Source organism: Castor canadensis, chromosome 2, assembly GCF_047511655.1.
Source record: "Castor canadensis chromosome 2, mCasCan1.hap1v2, whole genome shotgun sequence".
NCBI lineage: Eukaryota > Metazoa > Chordata > Mammalia > Rodentia > Castoridae > Castor > Castor canadensis.
In genome coordinates, this window is record NC_133387.1 from 58,027,968 (window position 1) to 58,051,356 (window position 23,389).

General features: G+C 32.8%; 1 protein-coding gene across 2 annotated transcripts in view; it reads left to right on the plus strand.

The window, feature by feature from the left end:
- Sema3a (semaphorin 3A) overlaps positions 1-23,389 on the plus strand; it is a 460,497-nt gene that overhangs the window by 240,465 nt on the left and 196,643 nt on the right. The window contains exon 3 of one of the 2 annotated variants that reach the window (XM_074064863.1): positions 17,263-17,456. In XM_074064863.1, coding sequence (XP_073920964.1) covers positions 17,345-17,456 — 112 coding nt within the window. In that variant the 5' untranslated portion in view covers positions 17,263-17,344. Of the gene's footprint in view, positions 1-16,955; positions 17,457-23,389 lie in introns of those variants that run through there. The other variant, XM_020153314.2, reaches the window with a different exon arrangement.

The following is a 23,389-nucleotide window of genomic DNA, read 5'->3' on the forward strand; positions in this document are numbered from 1 at the left end:
GCCTCTTTCAGAATACCTTTGAGTAGAAGCATGAAGAAGCTAAGTCAATGAGCAATGTAGGGGGAGGAACTCATCAGGCAGAGGGAACAGCAACTGTTGGCCTTGATTGTTAATGCTCAGAGATTCTGTCCAGGAACTCTTCCAAGGTGAGAAGAGAACATATTCTACATAATTCAACTATTCTTTTGTCAGTAGAAGGTCAGAATATTAACGTTCTCTCACCATTGCAGTCCTATAAGGATAAGAAACTATAATTTTCACAAATGTGTTTGAAAGAATGACAGTGTTGGTAGCTTATTTATCCTAGTTTTACTATGTGATGGAATTTTTAATGCATAAATCCTAACGGGCTAGGAAACATAGCTCAAGTGGGAGAGTGCTTGCCTACCGAGGACAAGACCCTGTGTTTAGTCTCCAGGATCACAAAAAAAGGAAAGAAGAAAAAAAAGAGAAGAAAAGCACAAATCATATATATATATATATATATATATATATACTGTTGGTATCATGTTAGCTGACTATATATACACCATTATAAGCATAATGGAATTGTAATAATATAGGGTAAAGTGTTTTAAAATGCAGTATTAGCTTTGTGAGATATAAAATTATTTGTTTCCCAGGCCTCAGTTTCACAGTCGGCAATAAGGATCTTGTAATGTGGAGTACTGTTATGAGGATTAAAGTAATTGTATGAAAGGATGCTCGTCAAGTGCCTGGTTTATTATGGGCTTGAAAACTGGTTCATGTTATTATTGGTGTCATTGACTGCTATGTTCATTAAGGTGCAATGCAAAAGTTGCATGTTCCAGAATCCATAACATGCATATTTTAGTGACAATCATATTCCCTCTTTATAAACAAACAACGTGAAGCCAAAACCTCAAAAGTTAGTAACAAAGGGTATCATGTAGAGAGCACATTCTAATCTTCTGTTTCCCTGATGGTGTTGAGACAAACTTCGCTGTTCAAAAGTGAAAGTCAAGGGAAGATTAGATGCTATGCCCTGCCAAGAGCTGGTTCTGGGTGTTTTCCTTTGGTCACTCCAGCTATACTACCCCCTCAGAAGTTGTACAACTGTCTGTTCACTATGCAAATACATTCGGAAAGATCAGTTCAAGTCCTTTCTTTCTGAGATATACGCACTTGACCTTTTGGTGTGATTTTCTATCACTACTGCAGTTCAGTGTGCTGATGTCTTAGGAATTGGTTTTATTTCCCAACTTTTAAAATTCTTGCTATTATGCTTTCTTTTGCCTCTTTGTGCCTTTAGAGAAATGTCACTGCTAATTTTACAATCATATTGGCTATCCAGACACTGAAGTGTCTAAAATCAATAGTGATACCTCATTCTCCTTATTTTTCTGGTACTTTCACCCAAATGTCTGCTTCATTCATTCTGACATACATTTTGGCTTTCAAAAAAGTATTTATTGAGTACCTAGTGTATGCTTAGTCTTCATGTTAAAAATGAAGAATGTACAATTCCTTCTTGTGAACAAAAGGAAGATGATCTTCAAATAAATCACTGTAATACATTTTGAGATCTCATAAGTGAGTCCTTATTTCCAAAATAACCAGACCAGAAAGGACTAGACGTGTGGCTCAAGCAACTAATTACTGAGTTTAAACCTCAGTACCAAAAAAAAAAAAAAAAAACCCAAAAAACTGGTATTTGTAGTAATTGGTACTAGACTTATTTTTATAGTTAAAACTTAGGAAAATATAATGACTTAATAGACAATGTTTTTCAAGTTGAATGAAATTTCATTGCATCTCTTTCCTGAGAATTAAATGTATAGAAAAAGAAAATGAACTGATAAGAAAATTTGAACATATAAAAGTTTGTATTTAATGTAATTCCACAGAAAACATCACTTTTTCTCCAAACAATACATTCATAGTTTTGGGTGGAATGGAAAGAGGATTTCAAGAGTAATGATGAGAAGGAGAAATACAATGATAATCAAATACTTTATTACCATTTTTTATTGTTGTTATTAACTGCATTTCATATTATTTAATAGAACTGGATGATTACGTTGGCAAATACACATATACGTGGACATACACAAATGAGTAAAATATTACAGAATGAGAAAACATATGAAAGAAAGCAAAATATAACTAGAAAATAGAATAGGTGGTTTTTTCTATGTGAATATTAAATTTCATTTTAAATTTCCCCTCTGCCAAGGTTAAAAAGGAAATACATTTCCATTAACTGATAAAAAGGAGTATATCAACTCTTCATTCGAGAAAACCTTTCCTGGCACTAAATTCTGTGAGAAATTTATCATGTGTATCATTATCTGAGATGTTGACTAGTATAATGAATAGTAGTTTTGCAGACGTCATAAGAGTATTCTTCACAAAATCATTTGTTACATCAACCTACCATAAAAGCTAAGGGCATATTACATTGTGATCAGTGAATCAAATTTTGTTTCCCCCAGTGAGACACTGGGGGAAATGGAGAAATACATTAAATCATTTGAAAACAAAAATAATTTAATTTCTCCAATACAATGATGATAAATGTAAGCTGTTGTATGATCTAAATAGGGTTTTTTTTAGAGTAAATGTTTCAATTTTCATTGTGAATTTAAACTTATGAAGTAAAAAAGAATTTTAATTTCCACTCTCATCTTAAACCTGAGAATAGTAGATAGCCAATTAGCCAGCACCAGCTAAATATTAGTTGTTTGTCATGTATTTGGTCTCCCTCACCCCCTGCATTTGGCCACTATTCCCTGTTTTCCATGGCATGTAGATGATTTTCGCCCTCCTGCTTCAAATAGTATATCTACCACACAGCTTCAGATCCCATTTCAAATCTGACTGACCTCCTAAAAGTTTCCACTTGGATGTGCTTGATGTGTCATTCTCCAACTCTGACCTGGTTTGTCTCATCTTCCTGTTTGGGGTTTTCCTCTTCAGCCTGTTCCTTACTGCAATCCAGAGTTCTGTCCTCAGCCTACTCTTCCTCTCTATGTTAATCTTAACTCCCACATATATCCCTATTTTAGCCTCTGGCATTTGAGCTTTAAACTAATTTACCAAACTGCTTATGTGTACCTAAAATACAACTTGGTAATCTTTTCCAAATAAAGGAATACAAAACTGATCTCCCTTCTCTGTCCTTAGAATCTCTGTTCCTCTTTCTCTGTTGCTGCTAATACTAATGGATCTATTCAACTATGCCATAATCATGGGAGAAATGTTAAAAAAAAATGTTTTCATTCTCTTTGTGTAACCATACTTTCCTAATCTGTCTTGTCTCTTTTCATATTCCACTGCCACAATTTGGGACCTAGGTACCCCAGTTCTAGACCCTTGAAATTAAACCTATCTGACCTGACTAGTTCCACGCTTGTTCCAGTGAGTAGCACTCATTCATCTAAAATGAAATTCTTTTCATGGCATTATCCTCTTTAAAACCTTTGGGTGGCATTCCATCACCCATAATAGGATTACAAGCATGACCATCTAGACGCTTTTTGATTTGGCCCCTGCTGATTTCTCCTTTCTCTCTTCTCTTAGCAGTTTACACCCTTTTATGGACAAAATTGCTCCCATTTCCTGCACTCACACATGCTCTCTTACTTTGTAGCTTTGTACTTTGGTTGAGGCCCTGGCATGACCTCCTCATTTTTCTTCATTGTGCTTACTCATCATTTAGGACACAACTCAGGCACCATGTCCCGCAGGAAGCCTCTTGTAAAATTTCAGTTAGGCTAAATGTCTGTCTTAGCTGAGCATTTGGTACATAGGCTGTATTTATAGATTCTTTTTTATGTAACTCTTTTTTTCCTCTAGATTGGGACCTTGTCAAGGGCAGCAATCCCATCTTATTCATTTATTTTTTTTTTCTCCCAAAGTAACTGGTTCAGGGTTTAAAACTGACTCTAATGTCTGAAAATTATATTCATTGAACTTATTATTATCAACAATATTGTTTTCCTTTGTGCCAAAGGCATATTTCAATATAATCAAATGTGAAGACTATAAATTGAACATATTCAATATCTATTAACTGTGTCAGAAGAAGAAGCTTAACTTTCCTTCCTAAAGCAAGTGGAATGGTAAACACTCTCCTGACACCCTCAAATTCAGTCAAATTCTTTTGCATCATATCAGTTACATTTAGCATCAGAATCACATGATTGACTTTTGCCCTAATTTCCTGCTTCACAGTCTGGTGTAGCAAGTATAAAATAAATACTTTTATTTAACAAATTAATATGTTGATGTTGGGACTATCATCAACACTACTGACTAGTTTGAATGACAGAACATTTTAAAACTGTTTTTATATTTTATTCCCCCAATGAACTTACAATTTTTACATGAAATAGTATGAATCATTAAATTATTATACCTAACCAAAATAATTAAATGTTGCTATTTTAAGTGATATATTTCATACTATGGATTAGAAATAAATGCTAGAATATAGTGTTTTCAGCACTAGAAGGAACTGAGAGTTGAATTTATCTGGTTTAACTAATTTTTCTATACAGCAGGATATTGAGGACCCAAGAAATTCGTTATTTCATTATGCATTACGGATTCATGTCCAACCTGGAAATAGTATACATGACCCTGTACACATGCACACACTCCCACAACATGGAGTGGTTAAATAGTCGAGTCTTTTTGTTGCTGCCAGTACCACTTGAACCATTCAATAGTGTACCAGACTTATTTCTGAAATTAGTAGAGTCACTAAGAAGTTCTTAAATAATATTCTTCTCTGTTTTGTGTTTCATTCCAAATTCCATGTAGGATATGTAACAGAATGGAAATGTGAAAAGAAATTTTATCTCTAGTATATATGATGTTAAACATTCAGAAGAAAAAGAAAATTTTAAAATGCAAATATTGGCCACAAGGAATCTAATTTTCTTGATAGTTAAAATCGAATCAAGATGTAAATGGACCACTAGCCCCTTAGTTGTAAAACCACATACTAGTTAGATGTTTAATATTATTTTTAGAACACTGAAATACATAGTATCCGTTTCTTGTAATAAGAGTCAGGTGATAGTGTTTACCTTTACATGCATTTAAACGTCAGTAATCAGAAACCTGAGTTTTCTATATCCTGAGAGTCTGATTTCTGAAAATAGCCTTTATCACTTTTTCCAAGTCTGAAATCTGAGAAAAATTCTTCAGAATAAGGAAATGGGTCAAAGCCAAGTGTTCCACTTGTACTTAAGATGCCAAAAAATCACACATGAATTTGTATCATTCAAGAGAGAAGAGAAATATTTTATGACCAGTATTGGAAACTACCTCAGCTTAACCAAAAATTTTAAATAAAAAGACAGTAATAATTATCTTTTTGTCTGTGTTTTAAAGTTTATTATTAAATGGTATCTAGAAGATTATTGCTATATACTTCTAAAATGCTAGTCTTACATTGCCTTTCCAATTCAAATGCAAATCTTTTATGGTAGGGAGTGTGTTCACCATTGAATTTTTATAATTATAGCAAAGTATTTGTCACAGGAGTTCAAAAATTACTTTTGAAGTACACTTAATGTGTATATTTGTGCTTGTATAATGCACACAAGTATGTGTCTATAAGTATATCCTTATACGAATATGCATATATATACATATATGCACACAAATATAATAGATATACCTATATGCATGCCTGTGTATGTAAGTGCATTTACACAAACACATATATAAAGCACATAAGACCAAGATGCCTTACAATCGGAGAAGAGCATTCATGGAACTGCAGTCTCCTCATTGCCTGTGTTTTCAGGTGTTCATTACACATACAGCCTTATTCTCTCCTAGCAGTGTTCCTTTATAGCAGAGCAATTGAAAAGAAGCCCTCCTCCTATAACATCACCCCACTGACCTGGGAAATGGGAGGCACATTTTTCCCACACTACTTACACAGAAAGAAGAATTACATCTTAAAATTTTATAACACCTGATTTTTAGCTTATGGTTCAGAGAACTGGGCAAAATGAAATTCATTTATGTCAAACCTATAACTAAGGAAATTCTGTTACTTAAGGACATTTTATCGCCCTACTACAAAATACTTCTCTACACATCCCAAAAAAGAACAAAGTAATTTCTTAGTGTAAACAGTTTTTAAACACAGTCCTTTTTAAACTGTTCAATAAAAGTAAGTAAATTTGACAGTTTTCTGAATTCTGAATTTTATTTTTGAAATCAGTCTTAATGAATTCAGGACCCATAGAATACTTTGAACTAATTTTGACAAAAACGAATTCTTTCTGAAAACCTTCAGAATTTCTTTCAACTCCTGTTTTTGATGTTCATCTGATTATAACAGTTTTGACAGTCAGTTTTGTCTCTTGTTATCAACCCCATACCTCATCTCCCAGACACCATGACAATAGTCAGGAAGTCATTCACTTAAATTTATTGAAGACCATTGTTTGAAAGGAATTGTACTAGGAAACTCACAGGAAACAGTCCATCTGAACCTTACTGTTGAAGAGATCTTATAATTAAAGCTGTGCTACAGGACTGAAGTATTCATGAAATATGGACTCTGCTAAAAGAATGAATGCAAAAAAAAATACCATAAAGCCTGATAAATATGTACATAGATTTAACTCACAGTGAATAATGAGTGTTAAGGTGCCTACAGTTAGTTTTTCACACTATGTGAAGAACTGATGAAAAAGAGATGGATAATCATACAGAGAGAGGAAGTGCTAAGGAATGGGATATTTAGTATGATATTTACTATATTACACATGGAAAAACACATCTTGCCCATTTTGTTTTACTGCATCCAGCTTCTCATTTTTATAGTTGAAAGAGAATATATTTCAAGCCTATTTAACAAAAAACACAGAAAATAGAGAAGCAACAGCAATCAGGGAAGTATCTTTAGAGTAAATAAAAAGGCATCTTAGTTTCTAAAATATAAACTGAGCTTTTAAAAATTCACCAGCATAAAAGGTTGGCTTATTTTTCTTTCTTTTTAAATACTTTTAAACTATGCATTTATTGTGGAGATATTAACATTTAAATAAACCAGAATGGGAAGAATGCCATGGTGTCAATCATGTAATTTTTATAAAGGTTTTCTGAAATTGCATGGGGCAGGGGAAATGTGATCTTGCTTCTGGGGTGGCAAACAGCCCACCCCTGTTAGATAGCTGAAGTGCCATGTTCTGCATCTTGTTAAATGTAACTCAATCATCTCTACTTCAGCAGTAGGGTCTTTATTTTCATCCTGGCACTCCAGTCTTAAAGGAGACTAAAGCTTACATTTGTTTAAAGCTATGACATGATTGTTCATATAAAATAATTAGTGACATTTGAACCACTTTCTGATAGACTCAATTTAGAGGAAGACTAAGTGGCTTTCCACATTTATTGAATTCACGTTTGAGAATGCTGTTGAACGTATTTGAAACACAGCATTTTAAAGGAAGTATAACAGGATGGATTTTTTAAATTGTGCATAGTTATTTTTTTCTTTAAAATCTACTTAAACACACTATTTAGGTCCAATATATTTAGAAAGTTCTGCTCTGAACTGATTCTTATGCATAGGAATTATAATTTGATCAGATTGCTGCAATCATATCTTCATTTTTTGTGCCTTTTATAACTTCTGATCATTGTTATGAAAAATATGAACATGAGTCATTGTATAAATCAATATATCTATAACAATTCACCTAATGAAGCTAGATGTATTTTGTGAATATCCATTTCTAAATGCAAGAAACTGACAACTGCATATTAATCGTTGTCAAGTAGTTTTGCCAACATATTTAATCAGCAATGTTAAAGGTAAAGACGAACCATTCCTGTTGAAACTATTATAGCACAAATTCCACCAGGCTGGAAAATTAACTTATTTACCAGCCAATCAGAATTCCCTAGTGTTCTGAAAACAGCATGAACAAAACTTGTTGAGCAGTTAAAATAGTAAAGAGTGCTATTGACCTATGAGAGGTAATGACTTAAAATATAAATAGTAGCAGGAGATATTCCCATAATAATTGTACAGGTGTTTCACCTGCTGACCTTAACTTCTCTGCTTCCTAAAGTTAAGTATGACACTTATCTGGGAAAATAATTTGCTCTGAAACATAACTACTAGCCCATGAAGCTTGTAACTTAGGTTATTAAAACCCACTCACATGTTGAGGATTTAGTACTAATAATGGATTTTTGAGTAATTTAAGGCTTGATTTACCATAAAAAAAGATACCATTCTTTCTATACTATGCAGCCATGAAAGGTGGAGGACCCAAATCCACATCTGGCCAAGTGAGTCACCAGCAATTTGCAGCTGCTGGCATTTGCAGGGCTGATTAGGAAGGCAATCTCATGTTTACTAGTCATGTGTGGCTGTTGTGCTCCTTGCTACCCTCTCTACTATTCCAGTTTTAATTTAGATAATCTTATATTTAATGGTCAAAAGTACTGGACTTGATATGTAAATTTTGTATATTTAAAATCTAAAACCTAGTAACGCAAGGACAACTTCTCAAACTATAACATTAATAACAGCCTAAATAATATTTTCTTCTTTTCTCACTTAACATTTATGGTGCTTATTGAAGTCTTTCTCCAAAGAGTACTTCAAAACCTCTGCTTTCTCCCCCATAGCTACATTTTACCCTTTCCCCATGTTCAGTTCTGAGGCCCAGAGGCTTGGCCACAGGCTGTGACTGCAGTCTGACTCCACAGTGTTTGGAAGTGGAAAGTGCCTAGTGATTCTAGCTCCCTGGATGTCCTTGTATTTGGCAGTGACACATAACACAGGACTTGACAGCCATTATAGAACAGGGAGATTATCAACTGCATTTCTAGACAAAGAAATTTAAATTTATACTATGTTACCACAAGTTGAAATCTTGTGATTTAAACCTAACTGTCCTATCTCTTTTAATACATGTATTTTCACAATTCTAAGTGTCTTCTTTTCTGAGAGTTATATAAGCACCATTCTGAATTTAATTTTAAAAAATAGAACTAATTGCCATCTGGAAATACAATAATTTAGTAGGAGCTAGTCAAACATTTATTTTGGCTAACATCTTTATTGGCAACATACTATAATATTTTACAAACTCAAGTAAATCTAAAGAAGGGTCAATTTCAAAAGAAATATATAACTGTACAAACATAATAACATCAAAACAATGAAATTCTTTATGCTTGGAAGGAAAAACCAAATATATATTTGGGGAGGGGGCTATAATATAGTTACTTTAAGAGTATTATACAAGATCAAATTAGACTACCTCTTATTCTATGTTCTACATTTCAATGTGTACATAATATAAAATCACAAAAAACTGATGTAATTACATCTGGCAAGGAATAGTTTTACCAAGTTATTTATTAAAATTGGGAGATTTGTGGTGTGCAATATTTTCATTATCTTGGATACATTTCCCCTGGCTCTTTAATTAATTAGTCTGTTAATCGATTAAATTTTCTTCTGTGCCAAATATTATATGAACACTAAAAAAGTGGAAAAAACAGTTTTTGTTCCCTTTGAAATTATAGTCTGCTGAGAGAATTTATTATAATAGAATGTAATAAAGTTATAATAGATATATGCACCCAGCATCATAAAACATTCCCAGAATAGTTGCAAAGTATTGTGAAAAATTACTCAAGCTTTCATGCATATGTACACAAAACAATCTTATATCCTGAGCGCCTAAAGCAAAATACTGATATAGGCAGATTAGCTTTAGGGGAATATAATAGCTTGTATATGAGTAATCCAGCAAAATATGTGGACAATGTGTCATCTGCTGGAGTCTTCTAAAAAATGGGGAAGACATTACTAGAAGGAATGGAAACAGCTACAGGAATGGATGAAAAGGACATATCAATAGAGAGGCATAATAAAATCAAGCATGCTAGCCAAAATAGATATAAGTAGCTTTATAGATGGTCTGGATGATTTGGAGTATAAAGGCTGAAGGGTAAGTTGGCATTAGGGCACTCATTACTGAGAATGCATATGACGAACCTTAAAAAATTTATGATTTGTTTTACAAGTCAAAATGACTGATACCTAGGGGAAAATATCTCAAAATGTTGCTGAATGATTGGGTAAAAATAAAAGAAACAGTGCAAGGGAAAAGTTATATGCAAAATGTTTTCAGATTATTAGACTTGAGAGTACAGAAAGAGTATATTTAAGTCATGTCTCTGAAATCAAATTAGTTGTGCTGGATTGTAAACTGTGGCAAGCATTTACAAATTTATATTGACAGCCTAAAGAATAAGTCACAAAATTTAGCTTGACACTCAGTTTTAATTTTATTTCTCTAATTTTTTGTCATTTTGGCTTAGCAGAGCTTCAATAGATTTCACATCATCATTAAAATTTATAGTGATTATTTTGTAAGTCAAAATGAAACCATGAAAATAGCTAATTGTTTTTACTAATTTGTTTGATAGACAAAGTTGATTGTATTTATTGTGGACAACATAATCTTTTAAAGTATGTATACATTGTGATCTAATAAAATCTATCTAATTAACATGTGAATTGCTTCAAATAATTATCATTTTTTGTGGTAAGAAAACTTTATGTCTACTCTCTTAGCACTTTTTCAAAGTTTTTTTTAACTACATTCACCATGTTGTACAATTCTATCAAAATATACAAAGTCACCTCTACAAAGTTATACAATGAGAAAAACAATTATCACATAGGTACAAAATAAACCATTTTTCATATGTTAATGTATCAAATTGGTTTATTCATAAAGTTTTTTTTAGTTGAGATAATAGAGTTAAAAACTGTGTGAGAGTACAATTGTATAGAATGGATGTTATTTTTGCCTCAAAAGAAGGATTATAAAATTCCCTTAGATATTGAACTTTTTTCAACTGCTTCATATATCAATTTTAAGTCATGTATCAATTTTAAGAGAAACAACCAAGGGAATAATCACATTTAAGTCCTAAACTCAAACCTTTCACCTAAGATCTGTAATTTAAGCAGATGCGAAGCTAGTCCTACTGGATGCTGGATGCTATTTCTCTTTGATACATCAGGGGAAAGGGAATGAATTTATGTTGATTGATTTTTCAAAGAGATTAATTCTGTGGATATGCCCCAAGGAAAAATGGGAAATTAAATTTTCTTTACAAATTGTTATTATTAATAAAACAATTGTTAAGTAATAGACAAGGCATTTCCTAATCTCTCCTATACGGTGCAGCTGCTTTTGCAGAAAATGTAATAAAAAGAAATCCAGTATATAATTCTACACACCCACATCACAAAAAAAAAAAAAATTAGGAGGATTACAGATTAGTTCAGATGACATTTTACACTCAAAGCAATATGGAATAGGAAATAATAAATTGAAGTCTTTTTCTTTCTAATTTTTGCAATTTGGAGAATTTGGTGCCCCTGAAAAGCAGATGGCACAGGAGTTTTTGAATTACTATCACCAAATGGTTGTTTTTTGCCATTATAATAAACATTTTTGTAAAGAGCTCTAATTCGAAGTTACAGCATTTCTGATCTCTATTGTTATCAGTTCCAAACTCTTTAAAAAAATTTTTTTAAATTTAAAAAGACCTCTTTCTAGAATACAGAGATTCTCATATGCTTATGTGTGAAGTGTAGCATTCTTTTCAGTGGTTAACAAAGAGAAACTCTTGCTCATCTGCTTTGCCTCTGTTAAATATAAAGCAATGCTTTACACATCATTGCCAGTTTCTTCACTTTGTGTATGTAGTAAAGATCTGCTTATTTATTTATCCAGTCAGAAGGTGTGTGACATGCATTTACTAAAAGCAAATAATAAGTTCCTATCTTGAGTCACTCCACATGCAACCTGCTCATTTCATTTGTATTCTACAGGTCCCTCACAGCTTCCTCCTCACTGCCTCGCCTGTACTGATCAGTATTAACAATGGGATTTTTGTTTCACTTGGAAACTTTCTTCTTCCACTTGAGTTGAGGTGGAGATAGTCACTTAAAAAAACAACAGGTATTTTCAGTACTTGTTGTCTTTTTAAAACATATTCAGGGACACTTCAACAACTTATTACATAATCTAGTAAGGAAGCAAAAGTGATAACAAAGTCATTGAACAGATAGAAATGGCCAAGACAAAAAAAAAAGAACATTTTTTTCAAAAATGTTAGTATATATATGATGGATTTAAGATGACAAAACATAAAAGAGACCTAGAAGTGACAAATCAGGTTTCCATGACTGGGTTTTAGCCTTTTTGGCAACTTGAATACTAATCTTAACTTACACATCTCTTCTCCAGTCACCCTCTTCCATCCCCAAGTCAAATGGACTAACCTAACAAAATGCATCTCCTAGTTCCACTCATCATGGGAAGGATAGTTCACCACTCAAAATTTTCTCTGTAATTCCTGATACCCTTAATTCCCTATGTTTTACTTAAAATTTATAGCCACAATGAATGCAACTTTTTTGGACAGCTTCTGGTTTCCTGCATTGATTTAATATTTATCACTTCAATTCATTTGAAAAACAAGTACTTTTTCAAAGTGTTAAAAATTCAGTTCACAGGAGAGCCAAGCTTGTTTTACTGAATCTGTAATTCATAGGGGCCTCTAAGGAAAAGGGAGGAGTTAATGCTTCTCTAGAGATTGAATTCCCTTTGCATTTTACCAGTTCTTTCTCTCAGCTCATGCTTTCACATGTTGCTTATACTAAAAGCATTCACAAGGATCAGATCATGAACAGTTCAACTTAATTTTGAAAACATTGCTTTTAACCTGCCACCCTCAGTCCCCATCCACAACTGCAGTAGTTCTTACATAACTATCATTTTTTATTAGAGCAAGTAATACATCAAATATTTAGTTTCCCCAATTAGTAGGATGTCTTCTGATCTTCTAAAGAATTTTTTCACTCACAAAATTCTTTTTGAGAAAAAACCAAAAAGGTTTAAATTCCCTGTGCCAGAAAAACCCTCATTAAAAATGAATTTGAACAGGAGAATTAGAAGAAGAATAAGTGTTTGACTAGACATTTACTATAATTCTGTTGATCATAGTCTTTCCTCAATTACTAATGAAGCATTGTGATGAAAATATCAGGAAATAATAGATGTTGAATGGAAATTAACAGATTTTTTTTTTTTTTTTTTTACATAACACAATAAAAAAAACACCTTGTGAAGAGTAGGGAAATTTGTTTATAGGGTTGGTTTCCTTCTTGGTCTTGTTTCTTAGGAGAAATGTTTGATCCACCCAACAAAATTTGAAATCCTTAACTCATGACTTCCCCTTAAGGAGACTGTCTCCTTCTGTGGACTGAACAGAATTTTTTGAGAGTTCCTCTAATCACAATACAGTGAGGGTGGATAAAGAGGTAAGCTAAGCATGTTTAATCAAAGGTACCATAACTTCAGTATGGTTTGGATCAATTAAGTCTTAAATATGCCTAAAACAACTTCTCCTTATATTCTGTTTTATATGACATTTATTTTTATTTTTTTATTTTTTAGCAGTACAGAGGATTAAACTCAGGGCTTCACACTTGCTAGGCAGGCGCTCTACCACTTGAGTCAATCTATCAACTCTCTTTATATTCTTTTACACACAAATATAGCAGGTGTCTTTACCTGCTACTAGGAAAGATTCAGGGTATTTATAACCTAGAAAATTAATTGAGAATATCATCTCACAAATTAGAGCAACAATTTCAGTTCTTAAATTATAGGAATATTTATTACCATTACAAATTATTTCATAATAACAAAACATAGTGAGCATTTAAAAATACTTATTCCTTTCATCCAATATAAGAAAAGATCAAAATCGCCTTTGCAATGGAAAGGTATACTTTCATATGTATCTTCTATGACTGTACATGTGTTTATTGAAAAAATAAGTTGCCCAACCTCTTGTGAAGTTGGAAGTGCTGTTTCTCTGGAAAACCAAGCACAGCACCCAGAAAAATGTCAGCCTTACTAATTCATCTCAACATAGAAGAGGATGAAGTTAAACGCTACTAATTTCTTTGACAGAAATGTATACAACAGCATCATCATATATACACCTGATCAAATTTCACACTGTGGCAGCATCCACATTTGAAAACTTTGAATGTTAAGAGCTATCAGGAACTTAATTTCAAATAGACTTAATTATAGTGCATGAGGAGTATTGTGGGTAAAAAAATAATGGAAAATAGAAGACTTGGAGGAAGAAACAAAATATTTCCCTTCTACCTTTAAAATAATTCATTTTGAAAAGTCAACATAGTATTTTTGACTTTTAAAAAAGTAGGCATTGAGGCAATAAAATAAGTGGTTATGATGGCAAAAGTAGCAGGCTTAATCATGTCAGGCCTCTTTTTGAGTGAGGAGTAACACTTGGAGGAGTGGATCAAAATCCACATTTCACACAATGCAGCCGGACCCTAGCAGGCTCTGACAAACACCTTCACAGGTACATCCCTACTTTACTTCTACTGCAGTTGGGAAAAAAGCTTAAACTTAATTGTCTCTCAGATGTTAACTTTACCAAAGTCAAATGAGAAAACAGTGGACATAAGATTCCAAAAGCTTTCGTATTTTTCAGGTATTTAGTTTTTCTTTCTTACTTCTTTCTTTAATCATAAGTATCTATATGTAGCTGGATTTCCTACTACTTTATAATTTAATCTGTCTAGTGCAGTAATACCTACCTGAAGAATTTAACTATTTTTACTTTTTTAAATTAAAACAAATCTGCCAAAAAAAGGAAATATAAATGTGAATCTATTTATCTTTCAAGCATCTGAAGGATGATACAAATATGGAAGGTAAGGAAAACAACAAAATAAGTAAGCTTTAAAAAGTATGTGTTTGCAAATATGAGAGTGTCTAATGCTATCAAATCCCAGGCATTGACATTAATTTGAGCTATTTGTTTCACAAAAGAAAATAACACTGTCCTGATTTTGTGTTTTAAAATCTAGATTGAATGTCTTTCTTCTTCATGGAGTCAGTTATGACCCTCTTTTATGTGAATTTACTTATGACCTTTTATTTTTCTTGGAACACATCAAAAGTTTTCAAGACTAGACATTACATTGATAAAATGAATATACTTCTAACTTTGTTTATCATGTTTAGTTTTGAAAAAAATAACACACTTATTTAAGTAACAAGAACTATAGTAAAAAATGCATTAGGATGTTTAAATTACATGTTAATGAAAATGGCAAAAACTAAATTACTTAAGTGGTAATACTTCAATATGATAATTCAGTAGTCCAATCCTTTAAATAATCCCAAAGTGACATGAATTCTTTTCCAGAATGAATGTCTATAGAGAATAATCCAGGGAAGACAGACAAGCCTCTTGTCATTTGTGGCCTTAATCCACTGCCCGGAGCCTGAAAAGTGCTCAGGATAACAAGTGTGGGAATCAGTAAAATCAACATGATTTTTGCCCTTTATTTTCTTAACAATACTAACTGATCAATAGGCTCGAAGAAACTGACAAATACAATAAAATCTGTTTGACAAATCAATCTCTTGAAGGAGGGGCAAAAATCCCTCCCCCTCTTCCTTCTCCCCCCTCAAATCCTCCTTTCTACCTACACTCACACAAAGGCACACTGAAAGACAGAGAGACAGAGGGGGAGAGAGAGTCAGATACAGAGACAGAAGACAGAGACAGAAGACAGAGACAGAAACAGAAGACAGAGGCAGAGACCAAGAACTAAGCTCTCCATTGGTCTGTAGACATTCAGTAATAAAAGCTTAGTGTTTTATTAAAATTCTAAACTACTTTCAGTAAATGTTTATTCTTTTAATTGTGACTCACATTCTCCTTTTCCCAAGAAATGTCTGTAATATTGAAGTAAAATTCTGTCTTCTATATTTCAAATGCTATGGGAGACAGTGGTAGGAAGGGTAGTGTAGACAAAACTGGGAGTAAAGAAAGTTCTCTTCTGCTAAATTTTGAACAACCCCTCCCCCAATGCTATGATATTATCAGCTGTAGGGAAAATTGAAACAAAAATCAAAGAGACATTTAGACACCACGGACTCAAGCCTGCTTTGGAAAGAACTAAAGGTGTTTGTATTCCACAGAAAATTTAGCAACCCTTCACCAGCTCATGAAGACACAGAAATATCTTTTTCATGTTGGTCCTTGACACTCAGAAGGGACTTTTGTGAACTTTGTCATCGTCCTCTGCCCTTTAAACCAAAACTAGGGAAGTGGTTTTAATTAATGAGATGTGATGCACTAAAAATGTAAGCCAGAGCATTCCAGAAGCTAGAAAACCATAGATGTTTTAAAATTCTGAGTATCCTTTGAGAATCCCCTGTTGTAATTTATAATTCCCAGTGGACCTATATTTGTCTTGAGCTGATTGTTGAAATGGGCTTTACTAGGAATTTCTTCACTGGAATTGCAGTGGGGTAGAGGAAACTGGTGGTTGAGCCTAAGGGGATTGTTGGGAGGAGGGAACAATCTCTAACAAGGCTTTAAAACGTTCAGTGGTTAAAGTTATACTGATGAGGAGATATATATGCATACACACACATATACACACAATGCACAAGTTCAGCAGGATTGTATAATGAGCATGGATTGTAAATTATGTAGGTAGCAGAATTCAGATTTTTTTAATCAAAATTGTACCCCAAAATGGCTATAAAACGACGCTTGCCTTGGGAAGTAAATTTATAGCTACATGCCTTACACAGGCACGCTGGAGGGTTCTGCTCCCGGCTCTAATCTCTAGGAGATGTTTTTTGCATGTGTTGTGTGACAGGAGGGAAGGGAGTGGGTTGAGCTGCCTGTTCTCCCATTGTCAGCCAGTCTAGTGAGTGTTGGGAAAACCTGTCTGCGGGATCTTGTGTCATCTCTCCCTACATGTGTACAGGAAAAGTCCGCTCTGCTCACAGTTCCTCTTTCTCTCTCTCTCTCTCTCTTTCTCTCTCTCCCTCTCTTTCTCTGCTTCCCGGGAGCCGAATGAAGCAGGGAGCAGGATTAGAGTCTGCCACCGGCTATCAGCGGAGAGGAGATAAAAGGAACTGCTTCTTAAGCACCACTGCAGCAGCCCTTGTTAATTCTTTTTCTTTCTTTCCACACAACAGTTGTGCCTCATTATCCGGTGCCTGGCTCGATTTTTTTTTTTTTTTTTGGAGGGTTTGAAGTTTCTGTGCTTCAGTGACTGCTACAGAAGAAGAGGTGCTAGTGTTTCCATGAGGTCTTGATTGTCTGCATTTATGAATGAAACTGACCTAAATCACCTGTTACCTCCAGTTTCCAGATTGTTTGAACTTCTCTGGCCGCACAATACAGGAAGGAAGACTGAAGGAACACAGGGACCGACAGCTTCTGCAGCATGGGCTGGTTCACTGGGATTGTCTGTCTTTTCTGGGGAGTATTACTTACAGCAAGAGCAAACTATCAAAACGGGAAGAACAATGTGCCAAGGCTGAAATTGTCCTACAAAGGTAAATCTTTCTTTTTCTTTCATGTGGCTAGCTTTGTAATGCCCCCCTCCCTTCGTTCTCAAACCATCAAACCCTTAGTTTAACCTGAGAACCCTGTGTAATTCTGTGTATCTCTCTAAGATAATTTAAACACTTTTCTTTTAAAAAAATGTCTTCTATTTGATATGTGACAATTTAAATGCAAACAAAGAACATTTAATCATATTTGTGAGAATTGCTGCGTGCCTGGTACATGCTGATCTGTATGTTTTATGATTATATCTTATGCTCTGTTAATTTTTCTGACTGGACTTTCATTAAAATATTTTGAAAACAACACTAATTCAAAAATGGTTTCTTTATAGCTGTGCATGACTTACCTATAATAATTGCTATGATGAATTGTATTTTCTTAGTTTTAGGCACTAAATGGTTAATCACCATCATGAATATTCAGTTTGTTCAAATCTGACAATCAGATGCTTAACATAAGCAGTAGATCGGGGTTTGCCAAGAGAATATAAACTGCAGAGAACAGACTAGTTTTTCCACAGTGTGTTATGATTGTACAAAAGGCTGTGTATTTGACTAATTGGTGTAAAGCTAGCCTTTGAAATACAATGTTATTTAATTCCATATGTACTCCAGTGAGAATTGAAGGGACATTATTCTCTAGTTGCATAGCTAGTTATATGAACTTCTTTTTTAAAACAGTATAAATTTAAGAAAAAAACAGCTTTATCATATGTATGCATGTACTCATTTGTAAATGAGGATTTTTAAGAAAATATTTATTCTATACTTATTTGGATAGATTTCATACATTGATGTGTAAAGAAATGCTAAAATGATTCCAAAATGGTATTATAACTTTTAGTGGCAAAAAGTATTTATATAACTAAGGTGTTATTAAATGGAGGTGAAGATTAAAACTGCTTTAACTCAAGTAGTTTAATAACTCCCCAAGGTGTTGACTTTGTATGATTCTCAGATTTCTAGAATTGGGGGTGGGGCAGTAAAAAGCTTCAGTTATGCTACATTTTTAGACTATATCGTAAAAGAAAACTATTGTATATTTGTAGATATGCCTCTACTGTACACTATTATTATGCCAGAAAATATATTTTTTTAATTTTCACATGATGGGGAACATCTTTTTTTGAATGCTGTAGTGTGAAAGAGGATGTCAACGAAGGAGAGAGATGTAATTTTCACTCTTTGAATTAGAAAATTGAACACCTACTAATTGCGTTTACTTGAACTTAATATTCATTGGTTAAAAAAATTTGAAAACAAATTTTTGCTATCATATTTTCATGAGTATACAATTGTGATTAGATTTTAAGCATCAATTAATAATTGCAATTTTATTTATTGTGTAAGTTTTAAGATTCATACAGCATCCCCTAAATATTTAATTCTCTATTTTATTTCTGTATAACTATCTTTATTTCCATGGTATATAAAGATATGACATTTATGTTTTTGTCTTTGCTTTCTATTTTCACCCCTAGAAAAGACGTCATCAAGTAATTCTTAGGTTATATACTTTATCCAAGTTTATATTCCTTATAAGTTTTATATGCAACTTTAGTTTTCAAAGATGTGACTAGCTACATGGTATAATTTCAAATTAGCAAGTTTTAAAAATCCACCAGACTTAGAGATAGTTGTCTAAGTGCTAAATCAATTGTAAAATAAAATAAAAACTGATAATTTTGACTCTTTAATTTGCTAACATGTTATTTCCATGGCAGTAAATTATTCTGCATCATAGAAGAGGCATTTATCCTGTCTATACATTCAAATTATGAAACTAGCATTTAACTGAAATACTCCTTTGTGGTGGGTATGCTTTAAACTTGTCGGATGAAGCAAGCAGTATACATTGATAAGGTGTAAATACTTGACACTGTCTTTTTGAGCTGTTTTTTCAGTGGCATCTATCAGAATCATTCCGCTTATCTTTAAAGCAAAAACTGCCCCGCAGTTATATAACAAGTTTATCGATCAACCAAGAGCTTGGCAATTTGGCAAAACAAACTGTGAAATGGACAACAGCAAGAATAAAAGGAATGGTCCAAGCAGTTTTCTTCTGTCATTTTATTGGTCTGTCATTATCTGTTTGTCTCTACATGTACACTTGTTTTGCCAAAGCAAATGTCTGGTAGCCAATTGTCAGTATTTTGTTTCTAAACTATAATGGAGGCGTTTTTTTAGCTACTTCTTTTTCATCCTTAATTAGATGTCAAACACAGTTAAAACATCCATTTTATTCCCCTTAAAAAATATTCCAGCATGATTCATGAAGAGTTAAATCCCTGCCAACCTTAATTTCCCATGGTCACTTGTTTTCAAAGATCCACCATTAACTCCCTCCATGCTCAGGTTGCCAAGATGAAGTTTCAGGCAATCACTATGCTTACTTTCTACTTGTCATCTTGCCTGGTGGGAGATGAAAGAGATTTGATTTGTTAAATGAGAACGAAAAAGCAAGAAGGCAGCCTTTGCAGTGGATGTACATACATATCTAATAAGATACCTCTTTACTTTCTAGGAAAAGGGAATTGAATAGATGTGTTCAGGACCATCTGGAGAAGTGATAATATTAGAAAAATGGGGTATGCTGGCTTTTCCTCTGAACCAATCTGATTTAGAATCCTTGTGGGGGAAGAAAATGTGAGAACTCTGTAAATCTCAGCAGTCACATAGAAATTATCCTCAAGAAACATTCACTAAGAGACACTTTTGCCTTGTTTAAATGTAGGTAATATAGCTAGATGTTAAAATACTTCTTTTCTGAAGAGTTTGTTTTCTCTACACAACTAGTCACATTTCCCTTTTGTCCTAAAATGCTAGAAAATCATATAATCTTTCATTTGGGATGAGTGGAAACAATGAAGTATTCATCAAAACCTATGTGAATCACCAAAAAAAAAAATAATAATAATAAGCCTTGGGTTTTAAGCAAATGATAAATGTTCCATCATTCAATGCAGTGGGTTTTTCCAGGACACTGAACTTACATGCAAGTGTCCATGTGGTGGCAATACTGTGAATCCAAAGGTTAAGTCAATGATTGTAACCTTAGCTTCATAGGGAAGTCCTAGAAAGTACTTCTTAAATAAAGAGTGGACATTTGTAAGTCTTTCTTTTCATATTTGCTGAAGTTTTTTTTTTCTTTTTCAGAGTAAATTTTTTGAATGTTATAAAAATGAGATTACCAGTTGATTCAAAATTCTCATACACATCTTTCTGATGCTAGAAAGCAGTTTTATTTATTTGAAAATTCTGAAGTAAAATCTTCATGATTGCTTTAAAAATTAAAAATTAATTTAAATGATGATTCACTAAACTTTACTTCTGTTCAGCAATTTACTTTTACCAGAGCATATACCTTTGTATATTTTATTGTCTATGACTTACTTATCTTTATGTTGATATTTATAGTTGAGAGAACAAAATTAAGCAAACTACAGGATGAGAATTATAGTAAAATTCTTTACAAATAAAAATTATTGGTTAAAATGACATTTTAAATCACATGTATAAATGATTTATAAATACAATGGAATGGGTGTGTTTTATAAGTCCTATGAAAACGTTTCATGAATATTTTGTGTATTTATATAATAGTATAGGAAAAATTTGTCTTACACTAAAAATCTCCTCAAACTAAAATGAAATATTTGTAGGAAAAGTGACAGGGGCATGGGGGCAGACATGCTACTCACACACAAATATACACGTCTATGTACAAAGCAACAAAGTTATAGATTGTATACAACGCCCTCTCTCAAATAGTCACTGCATATTTGGCACCATGTCTTTGACTTGCTTATTCTTATTTAATATGAACTTTTTTCTGAAATTTACTAATTTAAAATCAGATTTTGATTCTGAAATCTTGAACATAAAACACAATGAATACTAGAACTTTTTATCATCTGTTCAAGAAGTATATCCTGATTTAAAAAATGAAAAATGAACATAAAGTAAAGGAAAAGAATCATACATCTTGTGATTCAGCTCCAGTTAGGGCACATAAGAGCCAGTGAAAGTCTCCAACTTGTGGTTCTCTACTTTAGCTGCCAACCAGAATGGCATTTGAAGTAATAATGTATACAGTGTAGACTTGAGCAAATAGGAAAATAACTGAGACCACAATATTATTCCGTATAAGCCTCTAATCCATCTTTTTTTAGTGATATTCAGTCATTTTTATGTTGCTTTTTCTTTTCTCATGAGTGATTTCCAAGACCCTACTACTATAAATGATATGAAATACCTATATATTCCATGAATTAGATATATAAGCCTGTGACATCTGATTTCCTTGTCTTCTGATTTTTATTTATCACACATAAATCACACAACATAATTGACAAATATATTTTTATTTCAGGTCAATTATATTTAGATTCTATAACCAAGAATTAATGTAATTGAAGGACATTTCAGGAATAAATTTAATTAGCTTAATTAACATGATTACATGTATACTTATGTAATATGATTACATATGTATTTGTTGGCAAAATAAATGTTAAGATTCTGGTTTTTGAGGATATTATTCCTAGTGTTAATGAATAATTGCATTGTTGATTGAATTTTGTGTCACATTTGGAGGTATGTGCACCAAGAAACTTGTATTTTAAATTTAACATGAATTTTAAGACATCTACAGGTAATTTCCTGATTTAACTTCTCATTCCAAATTTTCTCATTCAAACTTCAGTTGTTGCATCTATGCATCACAGCTCAAATCATTAAAGTGTACATCTTCACATCTTTTGAATAAGTTTTAGATCTAAAATCAGGACCATTCTAAATAAAATTTATGCTTGAATTTTTTTGAAATATTCCAAAGTGGAGCAGTATTAAAATAAATTTGGCATTGATAGCAATCTAAAACTATTAATTATACAGTACTAATACTGTATCTTGGCAAGTTATATATTAACCTAATAAAACATTAGCCTCATCAAAACTTGTATGTGGAATCTCCAAAACTCATGACAGTATCAAAATATGTTTCATATATGGGCTAGAGCTTAATTTTTTAAAGACCAACCAGCAATTATAAATAGAAATCCAAACCAGTGTGAACCCTGGATGGTCTTTACCCCTTCATGACTTTTAGGGTACTATTTAAAGGAATTATCATGATTTGCAATTCTATGCTTCCACTAATAGGTGGCACTAGCAATTTGTGCCAGCTCTTTCATTAACTTGGAAATGGGCAGGCTACTAGATAAATACACACAGAATAATGTGTGGGAAAGCCAAACTTGGAACAATTGGCTTAGGAGTCATGAGATATAGCATGCACAAAACAGAAGCATTAGTTTTGATGGAATTTGCTAAGGATTTCATGTTCTCCTTGGATGCACTTATTAATGTATTTTAACACTGCAAAAGTTATTGGTAAGAAACAAATACATTTTAACTTGAGATTTTATATGTGAAATTGATCTATGAAATATAAAACAAACTAATAGGTGAAACAGTGACACTAAACAATTTTAATGGAGAAAGGGCTGTTTTGCATATGTGTGTCTACATAATTAGCCATGTATATATACATATTTCATAAATTATAAAGTATGTTTATCAGGAAGGAGTTAGCTTGCCTGTGGCACATTATTGCCACCATTTATAATTAGAGTATAGCTAGCTGAGAAGATAAAATAATGTTTAGAAAATTAGATTTGTTATTTTTTTAAAGATTGATTCCTTTTAGTTTTTTAGCCTGTTTTAAGTTATCATCATAATTAAACATCCTGGGAGAATCAATAAATTCTATCTAACACAAATAATTCTGAACGTCTCCAGCTTCTATCTCCTTCTGTTGCCAAGACATAAACATCAGTATAAATAGGGAATTCACACACTATTTCTAAACAGTAACAAAGCTGGACTCTGTCAAACCGAGGATAAGAAAATATACAATT